General features: G+C 37.0%; 1 protein-coding gene across 1 annotated transcript in view; it reads left to right on the forward strand.

Annotated features, from left to right (window-relative positions):
- The window catches only part of LOC126297896 (alpha-soluble NSF attachment protein), a 39,656-nt gene extending 15,393 nt beyond the window's left edge, over window positions 1–24,263 (forward strand). Inside the window, exons 3-5 of the mRNA XM_049989203.1 lie at window positions 10,898–11,163; window positions 14,209–14,382; window positions 17,719–24,263. Of these exons, the coding sequence (XP_049845160.1) occupies window positions 10,898–11,163; window positions 14,209–14,382; window positions 17,719–17,868 (590 nt within the window). The 3' untranslated portion in view covers window positions 17,869–24,263. The remainder of the gene's footprint in view (window positions 1–10,897; window positions 11,164–14,208; window positions 14,383–17,718) is intronic.
- Window positions 24,264–27,140: the final 2,877 nt, after the last annotated feature.

Consider the following 27,140-nt stretch of genomic DNA (forward strand, 5'->3'; position numbering starts at 1 on the left):
TCCTTGTCTCAGATGCCCATTGCCATTGGAACAGGGATTTTTTTCGACAAGTTCATCACATTTGAGATAACTAATAGTTCCTCTTCATTTTTACAGTCCATTGTTGTCCTTGACCCATTCTGCTGCCAACTTTTGTGAGCAGCGAAATATTCCGTCAACATGTTTATTGCATTCTAACTTCACTACAAAAGCTGGTTTGGGTATAGTCCAGTGTCGCCAATTTGAGGGTCGCAGGTTTCCTTACAGCAGGTAGACAGCAATCAAGGCAGCAAAAGATGTGCTGTAGCAGTTGCTGAGCTTTTAGAGTGTGTGTTGCAGGTCCTTAGAAGTTTGTGCCTGGTCACAGGGCAAAACTCTGTACTGTCGATAGACACGAAGTTTTTCATGACTTGCTCACTAAATGGAGATCGTGCATAAGACTTTTACCTGGTGGCCATTAGTGTGCTCCTTTCGCTACTCAGAAGACAGCGCAGGTGATTGTGGATAATACTTGAAATGATCAGCAATTTATGTTCAGATTTTTTGGTTTCATTTTATGAGGTATGAGACATGCTGTCAGGTCACCAATTACGATTTGTGGAATTTTTGTTTTTGTTTGTACATTACTTTTTCCTGTGTCATGTGTAGGATAAATGTCATTTATTTCTGACTAGTTGACCTGTGTGAATAATTCACACACCGTCATGATAAATCACGAATAGATAACATAATAATGCAGAAATAAGTAAATATAAGCATTTATTAATAAAAGTTGTTACATTTCGAATAGTAGTAACAGATGTCTCTCTATAAAATATCAATATCATTATATACAGTACGATTAATTGCAAAAAAATTAAAAAGGAGATACCATCTTTGTCTGTTTAATTTTATTTCTCAAAACTTCTTTATTTTATGAAACATTCTTCAAAAACAATGTTAGCAGCTAGCATTTGATCATTGTTTGTCTTTTGGCTGTATGTGTTTTTAACACAAACTTAAATATAACTGTATGAACTCATAAAAAAGCCATGTAGAACGGTCCATGTGGGGGGTGGGGACAAGCGAAACAGGTTCTGGTGAATACAATCCTGAAGTGTGGGCCCTGTGCTTTATTGTCAGAGCAATGACAACTTTTACTGAGAATTGTTTTATCATTTGGAAAGACTTGGTTGGATCAGAATGGGTGAGGTTAATGCGGAGTATGAGCACAGCTTCTTTCTTTGGAGTCAGTGAATTTTGACAGTGTTGATATACTTGTCTAATGGAGTTTACACTAATCTTTCACCATTAATTAATCCCTGATTAGTATTAATGTTTCTAATTAACACAATAGTAGCATTTTTCTTTAGAAGCAGTATTAAGATGGCAAACAGGACCGATTTAGAGTCCAAGAATTCGAAGGGTACAATTAAATGTTGTTCGTATCTTCAAGTTGGGCAGCATCAGAACTGATGTAAACCTTTGCCTCTCCAGGTAACAGGATGGAAAAGAAATATATAAACTGTTGTGAAATCATAATTTTTTTGACATAAAATTGCCATTGAATAGAATAGTGAAACATTTTGTTCATTGAGTTCTGTGGCATTGAATCTGGTGGTATTAAAATTACAGTAACTTACCTGAGATGATGGGCATTGATGGAATTCAGGTTATTCACTGAGTACACAACTATGACTGCTGTTGCACATAGTAGTAAAATCAGGTTGTTGGTAGATGGTGCTTTCTAAATTCTTTAAGTCAAGGTGTAGGACTGAAATCGTGTGATAGACTCCTGTTTTATGAAAAAGGACAATGTCTCCTAATGATTATACACCTTCCCACTCAAAGTGCAAATGGTCCTTCTTTCTCATAACACAGAAGTGTTAAATCATATGGTGAGGATGCATATAGATATTGCTTTGCACTGTATAGGGAGTTTGAAAGATAGGGAGTGAATACTCCCAAGGAATGGCATTTAGTTAGAATATGGAATCTGCTTGATCTATTGGTTCATGTGTAGTAAAAGTGAAATTATATTAATCTCAGGGGAATAACGCGAAGTTGAGAATATTATATTTAAATCAGTTATTTTCAAGGAGCTTACACAATATCAACCAGCACTGGCTTCTCCAACTTCAGTTTTGTAGTTCTGAATGATTACAAAAGGCTCGAGGGGAAAATATCAACTCATTGATTGCACTATTGGATGCACCCAATTGCTGTGGAAGGATTTATGGAATTTTTTATACTAAAAATGAAAGCTTACCAAAGTATTTTGGTGAAGCCTACAGGCAAGTGGGCAACACAAGGTTTTAAATTCCTGATACCAGCCGGCACTTTGGATCTGTGTTGTATCACTTTTTTCCCTGTTGGTTACTGGAGTAAATGACTGTGTTCTTAATCTAAGCTGAGGTGCTTGTTATGACGAATTGGAATATTCAGCCTGTTCTCAAGGTGCCACAGGCACTGAGAGTAACAATTTTGCAAGGTACTCAGTAACCAAAAAAATTTATTCTCAATGCTTTTCTGCAGTCAGATATTCAAATTTATTCCTTCGCCAGTGTCAAAACCAAATTTTGTTGGAAGATGTAAGAAGTTTTCACATGTCCACAATGCTGAATTTGTGCAACACATTATGCTGTGTTCTTAGAGACTTTTTACCTCATACATGTTCTGTGACAATGAGCAGCTGTTGGTCAGCAATAAAAAGATGTTTCATATTACAGTGGCATTAGCCAAAGATATTGTCTAGCATCCTTTCCTGACACCAAATACGAGAGCTAATTAGATACAACTTGACATCTCATGGTTGTTAGCATATAGTGTGGTATTGTGGCTCTTACTGGTTTCATTCTCACATATTTTCACTATCACTGCCCGCCTGCTTCTTTCAGATATTTTCTTTGTGGATACTCAGTAAATTCTAAAATATCAGTTTGTATGTGATGTGTGTCTCACCAAAAATCATAAAAACTGAGTATACAGCTGATGATATATCTGCTCTCTGTGCAAGGGTTAGTTTTTGTATTCATAAACATGGTGCTGCTCTAGGTGAGGTGATAGGAGAAGGTAGGGTCACAATATAAAGATTTTCAAAGACAGTATACTTACAGTGGGAAACTCTGACAAAAATACTGGATGATTTGTAATATTCTATACAACAAGATTTGGTAAATATGGTGCTGGTGTTGAGGCATACCACTATTGGGTTAGTATTCATTTTGAGCCACCATGGTTTACTTCATTTGAGCTCCTTCGTCGGCAAAGTTAGAATGGCTGCATATATCTGATGTGTAGTCACATGTTGGTGCATTTGCTGTGTTTATCAGTAGCAGGGAACACATTACACTACAGCTTTGCCCCAACAGGAAAGCTGATTTAAGAACATTGATGGTGGTAGGAACCGTCACAAGCAGTTGAATAGGAATGACAGGAAAAGCTATATTTTAAGTGGGGTTAGTACTGAAACACACAATTTCAGAAAGTAGCTAAACAATATAAGTGTAGTATACTCAATTGATGCATCTATTACTCTAGGTAGAGTCTTAAGAGAATTTTTCTCTGCATATTTAAAACTTCTGCTCAGAGCCACATCTAGAAGCATGTGCCACATAAGTATAATTTAACAAATTCTTCAGACAGAGCACCTATTGGCAATTTTAGCCCATTTATAAAACACCGTAAAGATCACTTGGCATATTTAACAAAAGAAAGTAGTGGTTGCTTGTTGTTTTAACACACATTGAAAAAAGGATAAATTATTCTATGACTTCATTCTACTGTAAACAGCTGTTACATTAGATGCACTTCTCATTCAAATTGATCCATAGTGAGGAGACCCCCCCCCCCCCCCCCCAAGATGTGCACCATATCAGAAAACCAAAAATACAGAATAAGTACTTCAATGAAAAATAAATAAGTTAATGTACCTTCCACTGATCCCAAGTGAAATGATCACCATGAATTTGGAATGACCCAAAAAATATTGTCATTTTCATTTGAAAGGTAATAAACACTACATTACAAAAAATGGTTTCACAACACTTAAATGACCACGTTACTGCACCGAATTCGAGAAGTCTGATTGTACTAATACTTGCAGTATTTGACACGCTCGCACGCACGCCCATGCAGGAGTTGGACACCAATAAATCATTAAGGCTCCTCTTAAGTTTTACTGGCAGTAAAACTTCTTGTGGTTTCTGGCAAGTTATTAGAAATGTGTTCCTCAATAGGTGATGGCTTTCTGGATCAAAGTGACTGACTTTAAATATTTGTGAAGGTTTTTCTTATTTGTAGCCTTCATTCTAAGCTATCAGTTTGAAAAGGAGATACACTTTTAATGACAAATTTCGTTTGAAAATAAATATATTGTGAACCAGTAGTTACTATCTAGTTCCCTAAACAGACATGTGCAGCATCTTCTTGAGTCTCACCACAAATAATTCTTATTACATGTTTTTGTACACAGAAAACTTAAACTTGGCTTGGTGAGCCCTAATAACCCCTATATCTGACAAAATGGAAATGGGGATTGTTGTAGGTGCTTTAGCATATTCCTCCCAGTTGGATCTATTATCGGGCTGTAATCCCAAGAATTTAACACTGTCCACTTTCTCTAAATGTTTATCGTATTTTAGGGATATACTGATGGGGAACCTCGTAAAAGCTCAGAACTACATGTAGTATGTCTTTCCAAAGTTCAGTGACAAAGAATTGGCTAGCAACCATCACCTGATCTTTTGAAGACTACATTGATTTGCTATTTATTGCAATGTTTGTATTGTCTGCAAACAAAACAAACTTGCTATCTTGTAATGTTATTGATGAAAGGTCATTGTCACGCAAGGAAAAACTAAGGATATTAAGATCTTGTGGGACACCACATGTAATTAGTTCTCAGATTAATGATGCCTTGTAACTTAATACATGTCTCTTTCCTAACAACACTCTTTGTTTCCTGTCAGGTACAGGCTTTAAACCATTTTGCAGCATTTCCTGTTGATGCACCACAATAACTAATTATTTAAAAGGCTATTGTGATTTACAGTGTCAGATGCCTTAATGTTATTGATGAAAGGTCATTGTCACGCAAGGAAAAACTAAGGATATTAAGATCTTGTGGGACACCACATGTAATTAGTTCTCAGATTAATGATGCCTTGTAACTTAATACATGTCTCTTTCCTAACAACACTCTTTGTTTCCTGTCAGGTACAGGCTTTAAACCATTTTGCAGCATTTCCTGTTGATGCACCACAATAACTAATTATTTAAAAGGCTATTGTGATTTACAGTGTCAGATGCCTTAAACAGATTACAAAATATATCAGTAGCCTGTAATTCATTGTTTGAGTGAAGTACTTTTTCACTGTATGTAGATAGCCTTCAGTGTCGGAACCCTTTAGAAATCTTGTGGGATGAATTTCCTTGAGACAGAGAAGTTACTGTCCATGCATCAGCACGGCTTTAGAAAGCATCGCTCCTGCGTACCGTAACACAACTCGCTCTTTTTTCACATGATACCTTGCGAACCATGGATGAAGGGTATCAGACAGATGCCATATCCCTTGACTTCTGGAAAGCGTTTGACTCGGTGCCCCACTGCAGACTCCTAACTAAGGTACGAGCATATGGGGTTGGTTCCCAAGTATGTAAGTGGCTTGAAGACTTCTTAAGTAATAGAACCCAGTACATTGTCCTCGATGGTGAGTGTTCATCAGAGGTGAGGATATCATGTGGAGTGCCCCAGGGAAGTGTGGTAGGTCTGCTGTTGTTTTATATCTACATAAATGATCTTTTGGGTAGGGTGGATAGCAATGTGCGGCTGTTTGCTGGTGATACTATGGTGTAAGAGGATACAAGATGACTTGGACAGGATTTGTGATTGGTGTAAGGAATGGCAGCTAACTCTAAATATAGATAAATGTAAATTAATGCAGATGAATAGGAAAAAGAATCCCGTAATGTTTGAATACTCTATTAGTAGTGTAGCGCTTGACACAGTCACATCGATTAAATATTTGGGCGTAACATTGCAGAGCGATATGAAGTGGGACAAGCATGTAATGGCAGTAGTGGGGAAGGCGGATAGTCATCTTCGGTTCATTGGCAGAATTTTGGGAAGACGTGGTTCATCTGTAAAGGAGACCGCTTATAAAACACTAATATGACCTATTATTGAGTACTGCTTGAGCACTTGGGATCCCTATCAGGTTGAGGGAGGACATAGAAGCAATTCAGAAGTGGGCTGCTAGATTTGCTACTGGTAGGTTTGATCATCACGCGAGTGTTAAGGAAATGCCTCAGGAACTCGGGTGGGAGTCTCTGGAGGAAAGGAGGCATTCTTTTCATGAATCACTATTAAGGAAATTTAGAGAACCGGCATTTGATGCGGACTGCAGTACAATTTTACTGCCGCTAACTTACATTTTGCGGAAAGACCACAAAGATGAGATAAGAGAGATTAGGGCTCGTACAGAGGCATATAGGCAGTCATTTTTCCCTCATTCTGTTTGGGAGTGGAACAGCGAGAGAAGATGCTAGTTGTGGTACGAGGTACCCTCCGCCACACACCGTATGGTGGATTGCAGAGTATATGTAGATTTAGAAATCCAAAGTGTGACTTTGACAATATATTATTTGCTGTCAGGTGGTTAAGAAGCTGATTGTATGTTACCATTTCTAAAATTTTGCAAATGCTGCCTGACATGAAAGTAAACTGAAGTTTATTGGTATTTCTCTATTTTCTTCTCGGTTGTGGATTTCTGGACAGGTCTTATGAACAAAACCATGTTAGAAAATCAAGTGGCACCTCAGACCCTGACATGATGATCCTTGTGATAAGTTCTATCAGGATAAAAAATCTAAAACATGTGAGTTCATGATGATGGTCCTTATGAAATTAATGAAATATACAATTCATGCATTAATAGGACCTCACATTGTATGGAAATTGCTTTCCTCCAAATGTAACTCAATTTAGACTGATGTCTACAAACAGTACTGGATTACTCAATAAATGAAATGTCTTTTAACTTAAGAGGAACCCATACTTGCCAGCCAGGAACAGTTCTGCAAATAACATATTGTGAAAGTTGGGTTCCATAAAGATTTTTTATGTTCAGGAGGCTGTTTACGCATCCAGTGAGTGTATATTTAATTTGGTAGTTAATAAATACTCTAAGATTCATCAAGGAAATTTGACTGTGTATGACGCAACCCTCTTTTGAGTACATGAGACTGTTTAGGTGTGACAAATTCTTTGAAATGATCAAAGACATCTCTCAACAAGGAAACAAAAGGTGTAACAAGGGCGAGTTCTGTGGCAAATTATTGGTATTCATGAAACAAACCAATTACATGTAGTATCCACAAGGTTCTATACTGGGGTCTTTACTTTTCCTTGTGTATATTTAACAACCTGACATCTGCAATGTCATCTGATGCCAGGTTTGTCTTGTTTGAAGATAATATAGACATTGTGGTTTGTATTAAATCAAGTATAGTTGTAGAAAGAACTAGTAATTAATTTTCATATCAATTAATAATTATTTTTTAGTCAGTTTTTTGTTGTTACACACCTAAAAATTCACTACATGCAGTTCAGAACACTCAAGATGTTTTCACCCAACATATGCACAAAATGAGGAATTGCATACAGAAGAGGTCGAGAATGGTGAATTATTGTGATTGCATGTTCATAGATTTTGTAAGCACAAGAATAGTACAGATTTCTTGAAATGTCAAAGTAAATAATATGGACAGAATGTTGGCAGACATAGGTGATAGATACTGAAACACAGAGGATGACATAATTTGCTTACTGTCATTTTTATTATGCCATGTGGTATAAAATTTTGTCTTTACCCACCAGACCTAACCAAAGTTTTTTAAGCCCAGATGTTCAAAGTGTGTGTCATGGTATGAATCAAACAACATTCTGTGGAAGCCTGTTTAATGTACTGGGTGTGCTTAACTTACTACTGCTTTTCAGTACATTTATTATTTAATGAAATTTGTCTTTTAAAATAAACTACTCACTTCACAGATCAATACTATAGATCAAAACAACCTAAATAAAGACAAAAACCTCTTTCTTTTGTCGATAAAGGTGTCACCTACTTGGGAACACCAGTTTTCAATTATTTGTTAGCAACTGTAAGAAATTTAGGTCACTGTTAAAACCCAATTTCCAAGATAAGCTAAATGATTTGTTTGTGGCAACTCCTGCTCCAGTGACAATTTTCTTAGCAAAACCAATTGGGGCATATGTTACTTGTATCACAAAGCACGAGTTACATGTAATACCTGACTCCAGTTTCATCATCAAAGTAGTGAGATCTGTGTAAGCATCCATCCATCCATCCATCCATCCATCCATCCATCCATGGTCTTATTTAATAATGTTTGGCCACAATAGCTTATGAATTATGACAAATTTAATATAAATTTTTAAATTTTAGTTACAATTCATCAGGTTCAGTGGAACAGTGTGAGCCAAGGACACTTTGTAATTGAACAGGTCATTAAATAAGTCACAGAAAGGTGATAAGAAAATTTAAAATGCTCTACAGAAGAATATAAGAACTAAAAGAAACACAGAAACATTTAAAGTAGTGTATATAATAAATAATAGACAGTAATATGGGACTCCGAAGTACTGTGGGGTAACTTCTGTACAGAGGGAAAACATTTTTATTTCACATGTTACAGTAACATTTCACTTCTGATCTGTGGATGTTTTGTAATTTTGTTTTTATCATGTTCCACCTTCCGAAGGACCTACTCTCTGTGGAACAAACGGAGTACATTATCTACTCTAATAACTACCAGCAGTGAAGTGCTTAAAAAAGCATGTGTAGAAACAAAACTTACAAACTCTTTACCCTGTTGAGTTCCAAAACTAGCCAAATCTTATTTAGTGCCATAATTTTGTCTCACTATGGCATATTACAACTCAGTGTAGTACACAACTAGAGCTCATTAAATCCACCTCTTCACACATTTCGAAGCAGTTACATTGTTCATTGAGTATTTAAAAGTAATTACAAGTAGAATGACTTTTATCTTATGTGTACAGCATAAGTATGTAAACTGCAAGCCTGTTCTTCCAAAACTCCCCACTGATACCATCTTTTTCCAAATCTTTACAAGTAAAATCTTTTACATTACACTGATAAGCTAGAACATTATGAAAACCTTCCTAATAGTTGGTAAGCCCACCTTTGGCATGCCATGTTCAGTCACATCTCAGATGTGTTCAGTCAGGTTAAGATCTTGAGTTTGGGGGGGGGGGGGGGGGGGCGGCGGCATCAAATCAATTGGAACTTGCCAGTGTGTTCCATAAAGCACTCCATCAACTCCTGGCCTTGTGACATGATGCTTTATCTTGTTAAAGAATGCCACTGCCGTCAGGGAACAGGATCATCACAAAGGGGTGTATGTGGTCTGCCACCAGTGTACAATACTCCTTGGCCATTATGGTGCCTTACACAAGCTCCACTAGACCCATAGATGTCCACGTGAATGTTCCCTAGAGCATAATGGAGCTGCCGCCATCTTGTCTCCATCCTGCGTTACGGGTGTCAAGGGGTTGTTCCCCTGGCAGGCGACAGATCTGCGTAGTCCCATTGGCACGATGAGGAGGGTATTGGTATTACATCAGACCATGGAATGCTATCCACTGTGTCAGTGTCCAACGCCGATGGTCATGTGCCCATTTCAGTCATAGTTGCCATTAACAGTGGCACATGCATTGGTCGTTGACTGTGGAGGCCATTTGTCAGGAGTGTTTGGTGCACTGTATGATTAGACACACTTGTACTGTGCCCAGTAATAAAGTCAGAGGTTAGTTCCACCACAGTTTGCCACCTGTCCTGTTCTACCAGTCTGCCCAGCCTATGATGTTCAACCTCTGTAATGAGGTGTGGCTGCTCAACTCCATGATGTCTGGATGTGGTTTCACCTTGGTTTCGCCATGTGTTGAAGACACTTACCTCACACTCGGACATAAAGCTCACTGATACTACATGAGGTGACACTGCTATCGCCTGATCTGGTTTATATCGGTAGTAGTTTGGTGATCATAATGTTCTGGCCGATCAGCGTAAATATTACATAAAGAAATCTGTGTCTTATTAGTTTGGCTCTTTTGAACTCAGTTTTGGCACTGTTATAAGTAGCATAACACAGTTTGAAAGTAATTGAAATGAGCTTGGCAATTGTTTGCTCCTTCCATAAAATTTGGGCGAACAGTTTGTGAGTATTGTAATTCACTTTCATTGATGAGAACACACTCAACCATCTAATTGTTGTTGTTCTCTGTTAGGCTCATTAGTCACACAATTTATCACATGAAGTGCAGCAGAATGTGTGACTGTTGTAAAGGTATAATGCAAAGTTTGTTTTTGTTGTATGTTAACTGTAAAGAATAGAAACATTGTGCCCATTGTATAGTTGAGAGAAACTGAGATCTGTAATTACCCAGCAAAAATATTGTATGTTGAATTATATGCTGTACAGTTGGTCTTTTATTACTATGTAAATCAGCAGCTACAATATGTAAGAATAATTTTTGTATGGAACATCATCTGTAGGGGAAAATTTTGAAGTGCCTAGTTAGTTGAAAGTGGATAATATGTTTTGTTCATTTCTCCAACCACCATTTCGGAATCATCCTGTGTAGATAGTCTGTACCTTTCATGAGAAACTGAATTTGCGTATGTTGATTAGTTGGCAGAAGGACTTGTTAATAATGTTTCTTGCAGAGATTTGTGTGAATACTGGCGCCATCTACAACTTTATTGTGTTTCATTAAGCTGCTTACTGCCTCCAAACTCTGTAGCCACAAAAAATACTTGTAGAAAATGTGTTGGAAATGATTTGTTGTGTATGAACAGCGTAACACATGCATTGTATATGATTTTGTACGCAGGTGCTGTTGCAAGTCTATTGAGGGCCATTGAAATTTACACTGATATGGGACGATTTACAATGGCTGCAAAACACCATCAGTCGATTGCAGAATTATATGAAACAGAAAACGTTGACCTGGAACGTGCTGTACAACACTATGAACAAGCAGCAGACTATTTCAAAGGAGAAGAAAGTAACTCTTCAGCCAACAAATGCCTCTTGAAAGTTGCTCATTATGCAGCCCAGTTAGAAGATTATGAAAAAGCAATTAAAATATATGAACAGGTAATACTTGACACACACTGTCAGTATATTATATACTCTCTTCTTTCCATCTATCTATCTATCTATCTATCTATCTATCTCTATCTCTATCTATCTTTGTGTTCCTGTCTCTTCAGTAGTTCACATCATCAATCACCAGGGGAAATATGATCTTTAGAAATATCCAGTTTCAACTTAGACTGCCTCTGAAGTGGAATAATCAATTTTAAATGCATAGTGTTTCTCATACTGAAAATACTAAATTTTACCTAAGTTATTTAATTTAAGAATAGTAACCGCATGCATATGTGCACGTGCGCACTTGTAAGTGTAAAGTTTAATAATCAGACATTAATTTAAAGTACCAAAATAGCCATTCATAAACATCCTGTTAAATTCTTGGGAATGTATTTAATTTTTTATGACAACTGTGGGAAAGTAAAGCAGATTACACGTGAAATACAAAATTTAGCTATCAATGAGCTGAAAGATGCTGCTGGATTATAAAGAATATTTACTGATTTGCAGTTTGCAATTTGTCTTTCAATTTTTTGTGTAGTTAGGTAGTTATTGTGTAGTTACTTGGAATCACAGTTCTAACTTCCAGCAAAATGTTAGTCATCCTAATCAGTGCTGTCACACCAGATAGTCATTTCATTTGTGTGTTGCATAAATGAACATAATGGACTTCTTCATAATTTGTGACTACAAGTTTTCATTATGTGCGCATATTGTTGCAGTTAATTTGATCCTGTTATGCATTAATATTCAGTTTATTCCGTTGTTCATATGTGATGGAGAAGACTCATGCTGCTTGGTTTCTTTCCCACCAAGAAGAGCCGTTTGTGATCCTTTTGTATCCTTCCATTGTTAGCTGCAAAACAGAAGTGTGCATTAATCTGCTATCACACACCTTTATCTGTGCTACTTGCAAAATTTACAAAAAGCATCAGTTCCCATTCAAGAACTACGTGGCAGCTTGGAGAAATATGAATGCTACCACATTGTCAGTACCAGTGTTACATCAGTTACTGGAACATATATCTCAATGATGATAACCTATCCACATCATTCCATTGTTTCTGAATCCAAATTCCTGGAATATAGGTTGTATAGTGTCAACAGTTGTGTGAAATTGTGCATAAAATGAAAAATGATTTGGCACAGATTTAGAAATGTTAGATAATTTCTTCTCTAGTCTAATTATAAGAGGAAGCAGAGCAAAGCATGTCATAATTGAAAATAGCTCATACAGGTTTTTAAAAATATGATGATAGTTGAAAGGGAGTAAATGTGGAGTGTAACTTGCTGTGATCAAGTACTGGTTGGTTATAATTAAACTTCCCCTATTTAACACATTATAACTAGGAAAGTACTTACCGTAGGAGTACCAAATGTGGTGGCATTTATGTCCAGAGTATAGGCTGCATGATTTACATGCATTCTAGCCCCCCCCCCCCCCCCCCCCCATCCAGTTCAAATTATGGCCACCGGGTGCGTGATCAGTCATCGTGATTCATGGTCTCACACACCTGACCAGTCGCTGTGCACTTGTTTACTTGTCAACATGAACTTGGACAAAAGGACCAGGGCATTATTGGTAAAGCTCTATTACTAAAACAACAGTAATGCTGCAGCTGCACTTCGAGAATCTCCTCAACTGAAGGGCTTACGGAAGTGTTATCTTTCTCCACCTGCCGTGCGGAGCATTATGAAGCAGTTTTAATCAAATGGAGAACTGGGCGTCGCTCCAGGAAGAGGTGGATGACAAGTTGCACCACAGATGGTTGATGAAATCGCTGTTGCTGTGGTGGACAATGCTACATGCAATTTCCAATTGTCAGGCAGTGTACTCGCTGTTTCTTGACAGTTGAACATCCCTTGGTCCCCTGCACGGAAGGTGCTTCGAACCATTCTTAAATGGTATCTGTACAAGATCCATATTGTACAGCAGCTTGCACCCCAGGGCTTATCACAACGTGTTGATTCTCTTTTCACTTTCTCACGAGGATTGAAGTTGACGAGGGCTAGCCCTGGATCATTTTATGGACAGACGAAGCTTTTTTTTCTCCGAGGGGTGAGGTGAACACGCACAATTGCTGAGCATAGAGATCTTCACCACCAGTTGCTGTGCATAAAGTTCTTCTGCATGGTGAATGTGGCACTGTTTGATGTGGCTTCATGGTTAAATTCATCATTGGTCCACTCTTTTTGGCACACAAGGACCAAAGAAGTGCAGTGTGACTGGTCATTGTTACTGTGATACGTTTCTCCAGCATGTCATACCAGCCCTACAGGAGGGAGAAGAATTGAACTCTACATTTTTCATGCAAGACGGCACCCTACCACACATCGCTTGTGAAGTTCACCCTTTTCTATGAAACACGTTTGGAAACGTCAAATTATCAACCAATCAAGTCCAAATGCTTGGTTGACAAGGTCATCTGATCCCACTCCCCGTGGTTTTTGGTTGTGGGGCTACATGAAGAACAGGGTTTATCAGGGAAACATTCACACATGTGCTGACCTGAAGTGCAGCAGATCAAGAGAGGTAGAGGCATACCTACAGACATGCTTCATTCTGATGTGAAGAATTCAATTGTGGTCTTTCACTCTCTCTTGGACGCTGATGGGCACCATATTAGTGCCTTTCGGAGCAGTAATGGTGCCTGAATATAATGGTATGATGCACTATAGCAGTACATTAAAAATGTTTCAGTTGAATTGATTCTGCATTATTTCTCTTCCCCGTGTCCTTGACATTAATGCTACCAAGTTTGGTACTCATATGGTAATTAATTTCAGTGTTAGAATTTGTTAAATAGGAAAAGTTATATTGTCACTACCCTGTACTACCCCATGTTTCAACCATATTGGGATTTAATTATCTCTATGGCCTCAACATGGTGAGAATAGTTGCCGTTTCGCTATTTGAAAAAGCAAACTAATATAAGAGTAGTCAATCAGTGGGGTATCATAAAATTGGTGCTATGTGAGTTTTTGTTCCTGTACATATCCTTAAGTTTTATTTTGTGCATTTGGATTGTTTCGTATGTTTCTGTATAGGTTGCAGCCACATCACTCGATAGTTCACTGCTGAAATACAGTGCAAAAGAATACTTTTTCCGTGCTGCACTTTGTCATCTCTGCGTTGATGTGCTCAATGCACAGCATGCTTTGGAACGTTACCAGTCCATGTATCCAGGCTTCCAGGATTCTAGGGAATATAAACTTATCAAGGTAGGCACCCCAGATTTATTTATTATATAAGTATGAAAACATTTTCTGTTAAAAAAAACACGTTAGCAATATTTTTAGTATAATGCTGTCTTATGCATTCCTTAAGTATTTTTTGTGCTTCCTTTGGACTTTGCACGAAGTATTTGTAAGGAATATTTAGTGTCATCTTTTTTACAAGAATTTTCCCCATTAAAATTCATTTTATGTATCAGTGACACACTTTCGCAGACTCATTAGTTGTGAGTTTGTCCAACACACTTCCCTCATTTAATTCTATATGGTCTGTCTGACATGAATAAATCAGGCTGAACAAAAGCAAAGGTTGCTTCCATACTGAATGAACTCGTCACATTTCAGTAGTGAACACTTAATAGACATTCTGCGTACTAATTTAGCTCCCCACGGTACACGTCACATAGCTAGAACTCGAGACTGCTAGTTATCAAAAATTTGCAGTCAGTCTTTGAACCTCTTATTGAGTCACACTTGAAAACCCAGTACTTTATATTGGACATTATCATAATTTAGTTTTTATAAGCTGAAATAGCTATTTACATATGTAATTTCTGTAGGTTTTCCTGTGTTTCACAGATCCTCTTGTAACACAATTGTGTGAATAAAAAATCTCGAAATGGGTGATTGTTGGTGGTACTATGGGATACACCATCTAAGTTGATGTCTAAGAGTAGTACTAAAAAAAATAAATCTTATAAGTAATCTTCACAATTCAGCTTCTCTAATTGAGTGGTGCTGGAGGAGTGTAGAAATAAGTTTTCTCAATTTTTGTTAACATTTTGAGTCTTAATTGCCAACAGCCTTGCCACAGTGGTAACACCGGTTCCTGTCAGATCAACGAAGTTAAGTGCTTTCAGGTTTGGCCAGCACTTGGATGGGTGACCATCCGGTCTGTCTAGCGCTGTTGGCAAGCAGGGTACATTCAGCCATTGTGAGGCAAACTAAGGAGCTGGAGAAGTAGTGGGTTTGGTCTCATAAACCAGCATGCAGCCAGGAGAGCGGTGTGCTGACCATATGCCCCTCCATATCTGCATCCAGTGGCGCCTGTGGGCTGAGTATGGCACAGCGTCCGGTCTGTACCGTTGGGCCTTCATGGCCTATTCGGACAGAGCTAGTTTGTTTTTGAGTCTAATCGCTTGAAAAATTTGGGGCCCAGAAAACCAGCCATTTATGCCCTTACTTAAAATGTTGCTGGCACATCTATTTTTGAGGTATATTTAAGGGTAATAATACTAAAGACAGTTGCAAGGTTTATTTTTTATCTTTTATTTTGGATCAGTGGTAGATTACAAATTTTATGGTAATGATTAAACTACTGTATAACTAAACTTCAGGAAAAAAGAATAGTGTGAGGTGAGTTTTTGAGAAATTCCACACACAGTTAGCTTTTGTATGGAAGAGACAGAAACATTGTAGTGTGCAGAGAAGTATGTCGCAGTCAGGGCAGTACCAGCTTCTTTCTTTCCTGCTTGATTGGCCAGCAGACTGTTAATTCTTCTGTGAACAATTCTTGCAAAACCATGTCGGATGTTACTTCATCTCAGTTGCAAGACTTTTATGAGAGAAGTGTCATCCAACCAGCTGATAGTTGCACTAGGAACAATTCTGGAGCCATTGTTGTGCCTTTGTGGAAGAGTCCTTCTCCAGGTTCTTCAGACTGTTCCCACACATATATTTCTCCTTCCAGTGCAGAATCGTTTCATTCTTTCTCTGCAGTTTCCAGAATTTCTTATATGTTAAGTAAATCTGACATATTTGTAGCAAAATTAGAGGAAGCTTAAAAATCTAATAAATACATGCAAAAATCTCACAACTCCACTAGCACGCATTGACTCCATTGTGGCAGGTGTTCTTATGTTTGCCACTGTTTCTATCAGAGGAATTTTATAAACTGACAACAGAGGGCAGCACCTGTCAAGGTACAGCATGCGAGATGTCAATATAATGTTCTCATACAAAGCCATTGCAGTTTTAAAACTATAGATGCCTTGCATGTCAGAAAACATTGCATTGCAAGATACACTCGGGTGTAGACCTATTGACCAAGTGTTGTGGCCTGTGCTGTGCCCATACGTAGATGCCAAAGTGTTAACTAAAAGTACATCATGATGTCAGGCTATAAAAAAGTTTTAAATAATGGATGCGGAGTTTTTGCTAAGAAAGAGATTGTTTTGAAAGACGTCCCATTTGCATGTCAGCCATTCTTACAGACGCACTTCTTTATTTTGTTACTGTTACAGTGAACTGTGGGGAATACTACATAATTTAAATGTGTTTCTTTGCATCGTTCAGCAAAACTGTTAAATTTTGGAAGCTTGCTGTCTTCTAATAATGTACCTGCTTCATTAAATGAATGACACGTACTTCAATGTTGGACATCTCTAAATGCTTTGTCTACACATTAACAACCCAGCTTTTATGTTTAAGAAAGTTTTAGAAATTAATTCAACAGTTCAGGTTTCAGAGGTGTTTCATATAATGTACAAATCATTGAGCCAGGAAAAATTGTTTTTGAGTGAGAGTATTCATGACTCTGCGCCATACATTCTTGTCACTTTTTCTTTAGATTCCATGTATTATCTTAGATGCAGTAATCACATTTGGAAAATGATTCAGGAATTGTGTGTGACTTTAGCCTTGCTACTTCTGTATACAGGGTGGGCAAAATAATGCTGACCTGGAGAATATTTATAAGAAAGATATGGAATTGACCCTTGTTAATAAACAGAACTGCCCATCCCAGATAATGCTGGAAACGGTGGATTCAATTCACCAATTAGCTATCACATGTCTGCATACGCACGTCAGCCGCACACTCTGTGTAGAATGCAGGTTTGAGCAAGTGAGAGGAGCAGACATCTTTAGTGACCAGTTGAAGGCAACATAAATTTGTGCTCACAGTAAAACAGTGCATCTTCATTGTCCAGTGGTACATGAAGCTCAGTTCGTTGAAAACGTGTACAGAACTGTTTGTGCAAGAGTTAAAGACTGGAAGTGATATGGCTGAATCTGCAGCGAAGTCAGCAATGCAAAACTTCGCAACAAAATGGCGTAAAATGGGCTCTATAGGGAATAAAAACTGTAACTCTCGTAAAAAAGTTTGAATGCCAGAAAACAATGTTTGTGTCTTCCTGTAAATACTTTGTCTGCATGTTTATTTTCCCTACCTTGCATTTTGTGCCCAAGGGAATAATTAATTCTGGATAGTCCAACTTCCTGAGTATAAATATATGTCTGAGAAAAAGTGGAGCTTTTTATTTGTAGACTATTAGTAAGTGTGGTTTAAATTGATCATTAATGCCAGAAATTTTTAAATTTCAGGTTTTAATTGATCACATGGAGGAGCAGAATGTTGATGGTTTCACAGAAGCAGTGAGAGATTATGATTCAATTTCACGACTTGATCAGTGGTACACCACTATTCTGCTACGCATAAAGAAACAGGTTAATGACAACCCAGATCTTCGCTGAGTCAGAGCTTTCTATTTGTGTGCATCCTTTGTACTTGAACTGTCTTTTGGCACTTCCCACAGTAATTTTTTAGGGTGCAAACAACTTAAATATAGAAGAGACTATTAAAAAGCCAGAAAGAGCTGCTGTTTTATGGAGTTGGTATTAACTGAACTTTATTTACAAGTACAGTTAAGCATGTCTTATTTCTCCTCATTTTTAATGAAATTTCAGAATACCAAAGACACTATAGACAAAGGAAATCTTTTGTTCTAAAATAATGGATGGCCACTTTTTACACCATGCAATAAACAGACAATATTTTTCCGAAACACATTTATCTTGATACATGAATTCATGTATGATAATTTGTAGAGGTGTCACAAGCTTTCCAGAAGCAGCTTAATAAAACCACACACACACACACACACACACACACACACACCACACACACACACACACACACACACACACTCTCTCTCTCTCTCTCTCTCTCTCTCTCTCTCTCTCTCTCTCTCTCTACCTGCTTGAGTTTGTTAGTTTCTCGTAGCTAGTACCATTCCTTGATTTTTATTCCAGTAAGGGCAGAGGCTTCTGTCAAAAGTTTACTGTAGTTAAACAGTGCATGTGTAGTATCTTAATTTCATTTGAACTATGGTTGATCCTTCTCCATACCCGTAAAGCAGTAGTTTTTGTTTCTAATATTAATTATTGATACATTTCTGGAAAGCTTGTAGTGAAACTACACTTTGTGTACTACTATGATGTTGGCTTTGAGAAAGTTGTTGAATGTTGCAGGTGAAAAATAATATAAAATATTGTCTAGTAGTGAAGTTGGTTTTTGCACTTTTATTGTTAATGAATTCATAGAAAAATGGCCTTGTACTATTACTGCCACAAAGAACCAGTGATCAACAAATTAACACTTCACAATCAATAATTTAAGTATAAGAAAAGAAGTGTATTCAGTACATGTTCTGACTGAGCACTGTGCTGAATTAAACAAGCATTGTCTATTAATGTTTTTAGTCTTTATAAATGTTGTAAATTGAGCCTGCAGTGGTTAGATTCCCAGAATATTAGATCTTTTTGCATAATATATACAAGGTGGCAAATGCTGAAGTAGACATTGATTGGAAAGCGTATTGTGTGTGTTAATTTCGTTTTGTAGTGGAGTTGTAATACTGACAGGTATTATCATTTTGTTGATAGTCATCACTGATTGTTTTCTACATGCATTGTGACAAATGTGTGCTCACATACATTTTTCAAGTTCATTGAAAAATCTGATCATGTATTTTTTTTTTCCTGTTTCTAAATTATCATGTTGTTATTCTGTAATATTTTGATAAAATGTATTTATGTGGATGTTTTATGTGAGATGGAGGCACAGTTACTTATTATTTTTTGTTTTTTTAGATAATTTTTAGTAATGTGTGCAGACTGGAGTTTTGGGTTAGTGCATCGGACAATGTCACTTGCAGTCACCTACTTTTGGAAGCAATAATTATGTAAAGTGCCCATTCATCACTAGTTACTGGTGTGGGGTGCCACATCTCTTCCTTACACTAATAGTGGTGGTGTACTTGTGTTTTCATAACACAAATTTTGTTTGTGGCATTCAAAGGTTTGAACCCATGGCTCTCCACAGTTCACTAGTCACATAATTATATTTTGGAGTTGGATTTTAGAGTTTGGTATAGGAAGCTGCAGAGGTGTATAATTTATAAAATATAAAGGATAACTGGATCCAAACCAGTGAGTGCATAGATGGGGGACATGATCACAGATCACAGAAGAGGAAGGGAAAAATTTGGGAGGGGGGAACCCAGATGCACAGTTCAGGAAAATCAGATAATTATATAGAATAGATAGTGAACACACAACAGAGTATGTGATATGGTATTTGAGGAAAGATTTCTGAAGTAAAACGAGTGGCAGAAATTAATCATTCTTTCTATTGCAACCCAGTGTCTTACTCCTTGTTACATCATATTTATAGTTTTAGATTTGTGTTTCTCTCTCTCTCTCTCTCTCTCTCTCTCTCTCTCTCTCTCTCTCTCTCTCTCTCTCTCTCTCCATTTGTGAAGAGCTTCTTGTTCTCTGCATGTATTCTATTAATTGTTCATTATATTTACTCTTCTTGTGAGTTGTTCCCCAAAAATTGGAAATTTGTGGTAAGTTCTATGGTACCCAACTACTGAGGTCATCGGTCCCTAGGCTTACACACTAGTTGAGCTAACTTTAACTTACACTGAGGACAAAAAAAAAAACCACACACACACACACACACACACACACACACACACACACACACACACACACACACACACACACACAAGGGAGGACTCGACCCTCCGATGGGGGCAACCACGCGAACTATGGCGAGGCACCTTAGACTGCACGGCTACCCTGCTCAGCTCGTTGTTCCTCAGCTGTATACAATACAGGCAGAATATTTCTTTGTTCCTATGTAGTCTGCAACAGTAATCCCGCTGTTTCTTTCTGAAAATTAAGTTTATATTTTGTATGTAGACAGAAGGTGTTATGTGATTCTTTAAATAGCAGTTCCATTATAAGAATCCATGACTGTGAACACACATTGTGGAATGAGAAGGATGTGATTATTATGCACTAAATTAGCACTGTCTGGTCAGCTGTATACTCCTGTATCAGTGTAAATAGATTTAATAATAATAATATTGTTGCCATTTATGTTGATTGTGCCTATTATTCAGGAAAAGTTGGCTGACAGTGTTTATTACTGTAATGAGATTTTCTTTTTTGTGCACATATTTGATGCAAAGCTCTTTCATATTAACCACCATTGTGGAAATTAATGGTTCTATATAAAAAAAATAATTATGCTTGGAAAAAAACTTATTTGAAAATAGAAGATTCTTAATCCTCATACGATAATTTAGTATTATTGAAGTCTCATCAAGTATCTTACAAACTGAATGTTATTTTAAGATTATATTTTTAGGTATTGGTTCTTTTAATTCATTGTGGGGAAGTTTTTTTATCACATAAGTTGCACCACATAAAGATTTGACTAGGTGTGGAGAATTGTCAGAATGAGTAATTTGTGGCAGAAGGGAAATGATCACCATGATTATTACCTTGAATATCTAGACCATATACCTTATAAACTTCTAGCATTACAGAGGTAGTTAACTATTATTTTGACTTTAAAATGTTGAGAATTGCAGTGCACATGAATTTAGCACAGATGTTTTTCCAAATAAATGTGACCATTGAGTTTCGAAAAAACAGTTACAGCGTTTTTTCCCTGTAACTCCTCGTCTTGGAGGGGTACTAAATAACTTCCCCTAACCTCCCCCCATGCACACGCGATTTGGGTCACTGACTTATGAGAAGTGTGAATGCACAAGTCATGATCCCTTTTTCATCTCCCTTTCAGAACCTGTAATGGAATTTGAAATATATACTGAGCTGTTGGAATGATAATACTTCATGTCGTGAGAACAGCTTCCAAAGTAAGGTTACTTTTACAATGATTCATTTTATGTTTTTACTATCTGGTACATGGCCACATAAATGATTGTGTGAAGTAGGATGATTAGTATTTCTCATTGCTGTTTTGAGATTTCTCCACATCACTTTTCCTGTTAAGATGTAGTCTTGATGGGTAACCACTAGAGAAATTTCTAGTGTGTCACACGATATGAGATTAATTGTGACCTTCCTTGCACTTCAGTCACTACTCAAGCATACTCAGTTTTCATTCTTGGAAGGCACAAGAGTCAATAATGGTGAAATTTACAAATGTAATTTCTCTCTTTCTGATTTCTTCCTGTGCAGTTAGCAATATTTTAAAATGATTGCTCTCTTCCTACAACTATGACTAGAAGGGTTTCTTGTATTTAGACCAAGCAGATTTTAATATATTGTTGCTTTATTTCTTTCATATTTGCATGCCAGTATGATTTGTATTTTAAAGAAGCAATGGAAATTGAGAATAATTTTAATTTATGGCACACAAGAAACATTTGGAAATTCTGCCACTTCGTGTGTACCCAATCTGTAATGATGAAGAAAGGTACTTCCACTATGGCACTGATAAAAACTTCAAAGAGTGTAAACTATTTGATATTGCAAATATGTTGGTCTTGGCAGTGTTTGCAGTTACTTTCTGCTCAGAAATAGTTAAACTGTATTAGTTTTTTTTTTTTTTCTTGTAATATTTATTTGGTGTCGGGATAGGAGATGTTGGGTGTTGTCTTTGCATATTGTGTATGGGGGAAGTGTTTATCAACATTTATATTGGACTGTATTCTTCAGCAATGCATTATTTACTGTAGTGTGTTCTAGCTCTAAAACACTTTACTTCACCATTCAACACAAGACTCTAAAAGATGGATGTTTATATAACATCCTATGTGTGTTTTCCACCTGTACGTAAGTTTTCATAATGGGGTATCTTATATTTCTGTTTTATATGAAGCCTAATTGGAGAAACCAGTCATGTAGCTCGTGTTTTATTTGATTGGAAAAACAAACTTTTTCTGGGTTGGTGGTATTAAGCTGCTATCGTGTTAAATACATAATCTTCATTGTTTCTAGTAGTTGGGCATACTGACGTTGGGTAATAATCCAGGTGGCAGACATTTTATAAGTGTATATTGCTACCTTTAAGAGCTCTTAAAAGTATGGGTAAAGTAGCATTCATGATGGTTAGCTAATCAGTCATGAGCATGAGCATTGCATTCAGGTGCATAGAGATAACTGTCAAATTTTACATATTTCTGAGTCCCTTGCAGAGAATCCATTAAATAATCTTTCCCTAACCACATCCAATTTTTGTCCTGTCCTCCATTTGTAATTCAAATTATTAAGCTGGTCTTGCATTTTCATTGTTCTTACAATGCTTAATGCCCAAAATTGATTTATATTTTTTCATTTTTCAGTACTGTATATCTTAAGCCATATTTTTAATGTTGAGTGAATAACTTTAACATTCCTTATGTATCCTGAAATACTTCCTTAGAACTTAAGCAGTTTTGTTTCCCGTTTCTATGCAGAGCAGTGCATAGTTGGTAGATACTTTGGGGAAACTGTATCAATGTTTGGTTTTTGTCTCCCCTTTTTTAAATGTCAGAGGACAATATTTCATAGACTGCGGTAGGTGCTGTTACAGATCTGTTAGCAATTTCACTGCCAGAATGTTTGTTTTGGACTCATCATATACTTAATTCATAGAAAGCAATTTTGTCAGTGTGCTGCAAAGTTGACACACTTAAATGTTCACGTATTGTAGTTTTATGAAATCCTTCATGAGCCTGTGTTCACTTAATGTAGTTATATGAAATTCTCCACGAACCTTTGTGCCTTGAATGTCCATTATCTTGCACAAAAGTATTGTCACCTGCAGTATTTTTGTTGTGCTTCTGTAATTAAGCAAAGAATTTTCTGAGTAAGTGTCTTCGGCGAGGATAGAAAAAGGGAGATCTAACCACTGAAAAAGTGTGGTAGAGTTCAAAATACACCCAGGATATGCTAAAATTAAAAATTTTAAAACATTGTAAGATAGAATTAACTGTCATATTCTTACTTTAAGTTGAGCATATAGTGACATGGTAAATTATGAAATTTGATAGGACACATGAGTGGGAGGACTTAAAACATTTTTTATTTTACTTTCACTCTTTGCTGTTGTGTACCCAGCATGGCAGTTGGTCATCACGATCCTATGGGTTTCGTAAAAATATAGTCTAGCAAAAGGCTGCATTTCTGTTCCACTGTATTTTTTCCATAAACATGAGATTATACATGTTTTGTAAACTGTTGCTGAAATCATATCTTTGTTATTTTTGACATTTATAAATCCAATCGCAAAGCACATTTCGGTATAGTTAAGGCACGACTGAAAAATTACACTTTGGTACACTGATTTTTCGTTGTTAATTTTTATACTGTCTTCATGAATTACATGCTTTATGTACTGATAACCTTTCAATTAGCATGTGAGATTCAGTGCAGCTTCTGGTGTGTGATTGCCATGTAATGAAATTTTGTGACCATTTCTCAGATCTCTGACAAAGATTTAAAGCAAATAACATATAATACAGTTTACAGGTTTCCTGAAAAAAAAAAACCAAGTGATAAGAATTTTTTCAGCCTATATTGATATGCACATATAATGTAGGTTATTTGACACTTATTTATAATAATGTAACAATGTATTTGTTATTGCAAATTGTTCAAGTGTCATTGAAGACTGTGAGACAATGTAGATACTGTGAATATTGTGAAATATTAGATGATGTATAAGCTTAGCATTTTGTATTTATTTATGCTTGTAGAATTTTTGATTTAATGAGGAGAAAATATTTATTTTACAATGTGGTACTGTATCATAATGCCTTTAAAATTAAATACTTTGTGAAATCTTATGGACATTGTCAGTGTTCTCATGAAATATAAAAATGACAGATACATGCAAAACAATATTTTTCCTCAGGCTTAGGCACACATTCCTGGTCTGCCTCCAAAGGTAATTACATATAGTAATGGTGATGCAGTAATACCTTTTAGGTACCCATGATTACAGCGCTCCTGTTTTATTTGTGTGAAGAATTCATACACTTTTGTGATTTTGGGCTGAAAGCACCAGTTGTCTGAAGGATTTCTTAGGCTGGTTCTTGAAACATAATTGGATAGGTTATTTGAATGAAATCACTGCAATATAAACTAGCACTTTGAGCACATAGAAAGATTAGTGATAAGTGATTATAGTCACAAGGAGATGGTTTGTGCTTTGGTTCTGCAGTGTCTTATTTTATGTGAATAGGAAGGTTAGTGTTAAACCAGTGACATTCAGACTAGTTGCCAAATGAAACAGATGTGAAAACAAGTCACATTACGCCTTTTCACCATCAAAGTGCCCAGTGGCATCAGGGGAAGGAGTTCGATCAGGGCAGATTTACCAGCCTGCAGGAACTAGGTTTGTCATACCGTGATATTGCCACTCGAAGAGGGCTTGATTTTATGGCAGTAGTATGTGTGGAACCATTGAATATAAGGTGGCTGCTGGCTGCAGTGAGTAGGTGCTGGAACACAAATTCTTAGCAGCTGATGGAATCTTGTTTTGTATAGATAATGATTCTTACAGCTTTTCCATAATGTTAACTTTTCTGCCAGTGAGTGTAAACTTGATTGTGTCAATACTTTAATACAGTCTGTGCAGTGGATTGATGGTATGAATACCATTACGTTGGTTTCCATTGTCTTGGAGCCATGCTCACCACCTTTGACTCAAATGTACATCCTAATATCATCACTGCTGTGCTGAATGGCAAAATTTAGTGTTCACAGGCAAGTTCTGCCTCAGCCTGTGCTACAGTAAAATGTCTATACGTGTTCAACACTGTCTTGGTGGACTGCAGTGTGACAGTCTACAGTGTTGATAGGCATAGTGGGAAATCACTATGTAAGATGGTTTGGTGATTCCACTGAATAAATTGTGTTCTTAACTATTACATACTGAGGGAAAAACTGAACAAGAAGAAGTAGGTTCTGGATTCTGTGAAACTACTACTCCTTTCGGCAATACCACATACTATATTCCAGAAGGTCATTGCATGTGGTGGAGAATATGCAATTCTTTTCAGTACCCAAGCTTCCCTAGCATGCATGTTTGTTCGCCATGTTATCCATCAAATATGTCAGGAATGTGGTAAAGCCATTTGTCGTAGTCTAGCAACCACATTTTGTTCTGTGGACTTGCATAAAAATTACAGGGGTAATTCGCAAGGAATATATGTAGGTCCTTACTGATCACATGCTACAGTGTGTAGGTGTTCACATCATAGCACATAGGATAATGTTGCATTGTCAGAAATAACATGTCATTTAGTAGAGATGGTGATAACTGGGGTCAAACATTGTAGTGCATTGCTGCTTATGTAGGCCCAATATGCCTTAGGTGCTGTTGAGCTGTTTCAGGAAAATTATGGAGAAACTTGGGCATAAATTTGTTGGTTGTGTTATGGTAATGGTTTTGCATGTACCAGCAATAGAAAATACATAATCATATATTGCCTTGAGCAGTTGGTTGGAGAAATTCAGTTTTAAGATAACACATTAGATATCAAAGCTACACACAGCTACCACAGTTGTCATTGGCTTTGTGAGTTGAGACAGATATTTAAAGATGATGGAAAACATGTTTCGCAAGTGCAACATCAAATGATAGTTGGTTAATTGAGCAGCAAACATTCTATCTTCGGGCCTGCAAATGTGAAGTATGAATGGAAGGCATTCAATAACATTGTGCAACAGAGACATGTACCACACAAAGTTGAGAGGAATGAGAATGAAATGCTAAATTGAACCCACTGATGACATGAATAGTTCCGACACGAGAACCAGTCTTTGTCCTAAAATTGGTTGAAAGGTGTTACAAGGAAAGTAGAGTTCCTGAAGTGATAATTGTCACCTGACATTGGCAAGTCAGACTTGTTTTTAAGAGGGTCAACATCTAAAATGGATTAGATTTTGTTTTTCCTGTGGTATTCCTGTATAGTTATGGATGTGGTGGTGTTTTTGCCAAGACTGACTTACTTGCCTTCTTCAGGTATCAAAAACAGCCCATTCTGTCACAATCTCATCATCGATATGTGGTCCTGTTGTACCAGGTCTTACATTATGAATCCTTATAAAAATGTATCAAATTGGTTGGAGGGATTTTGGTGAACACACACAATTTATTGTGTGATGTTGGAATTTTAACACTGATAATTTACATGATGTATGTGTTCACATAATGCCATCTGTAACCAAAACCATGTGGATACTATCATAATGAGCTTACAATGAATTAGGGGAAATAAACATAAACCTTTCATTGTGTGCTCCTCAGCCACTTACCTGCTCTTGACTTTATTATGTTGAATCTTTTCTTCAACTGATGGCCGAAACACATCTTTGTATGAAAGGTAAGCTGGATTTAATGTTTTGTGTAGTCAAGGCAGTTGCTTAACTCATAAATGTCTGGTGAGGTTAAAGAGATAGCGAACATTTGGGTACAATATGTTGTAGTTTTAAAATTTTATTTTACAATTGTGTAATGCCTCAAACATAAACAAGTTGCCAATACTACCACAGAAATCTGACAAGGAGCCCCTTGAGTGCATCAGTAGGGCTCACATGAAAGTGTTGCATTAGCAGTTACAGCAGGAAATATATTAACTGCTCATGCCTCACCATGTGCATCTGGAGGGCAGCAGAAAATGTATGGAGATACTTTCTGTGGTATATGACAGTTGAGA

This window comes from Schistocerca gregaria, chromosome X (genome assembly GCF_023897955.1).
Source record: "Schistocerca gregaria isolate iqSchGreg1 chromosome X, iqSchGreg1.2, whole genome shotgun sequence".
Taxonomy (NCBI): Eukaryota; Metazoa; Arthropoda; class Insecta; order Orthoptera; family Acrididae; genus Schistocerca; species Schistocerca gregaria.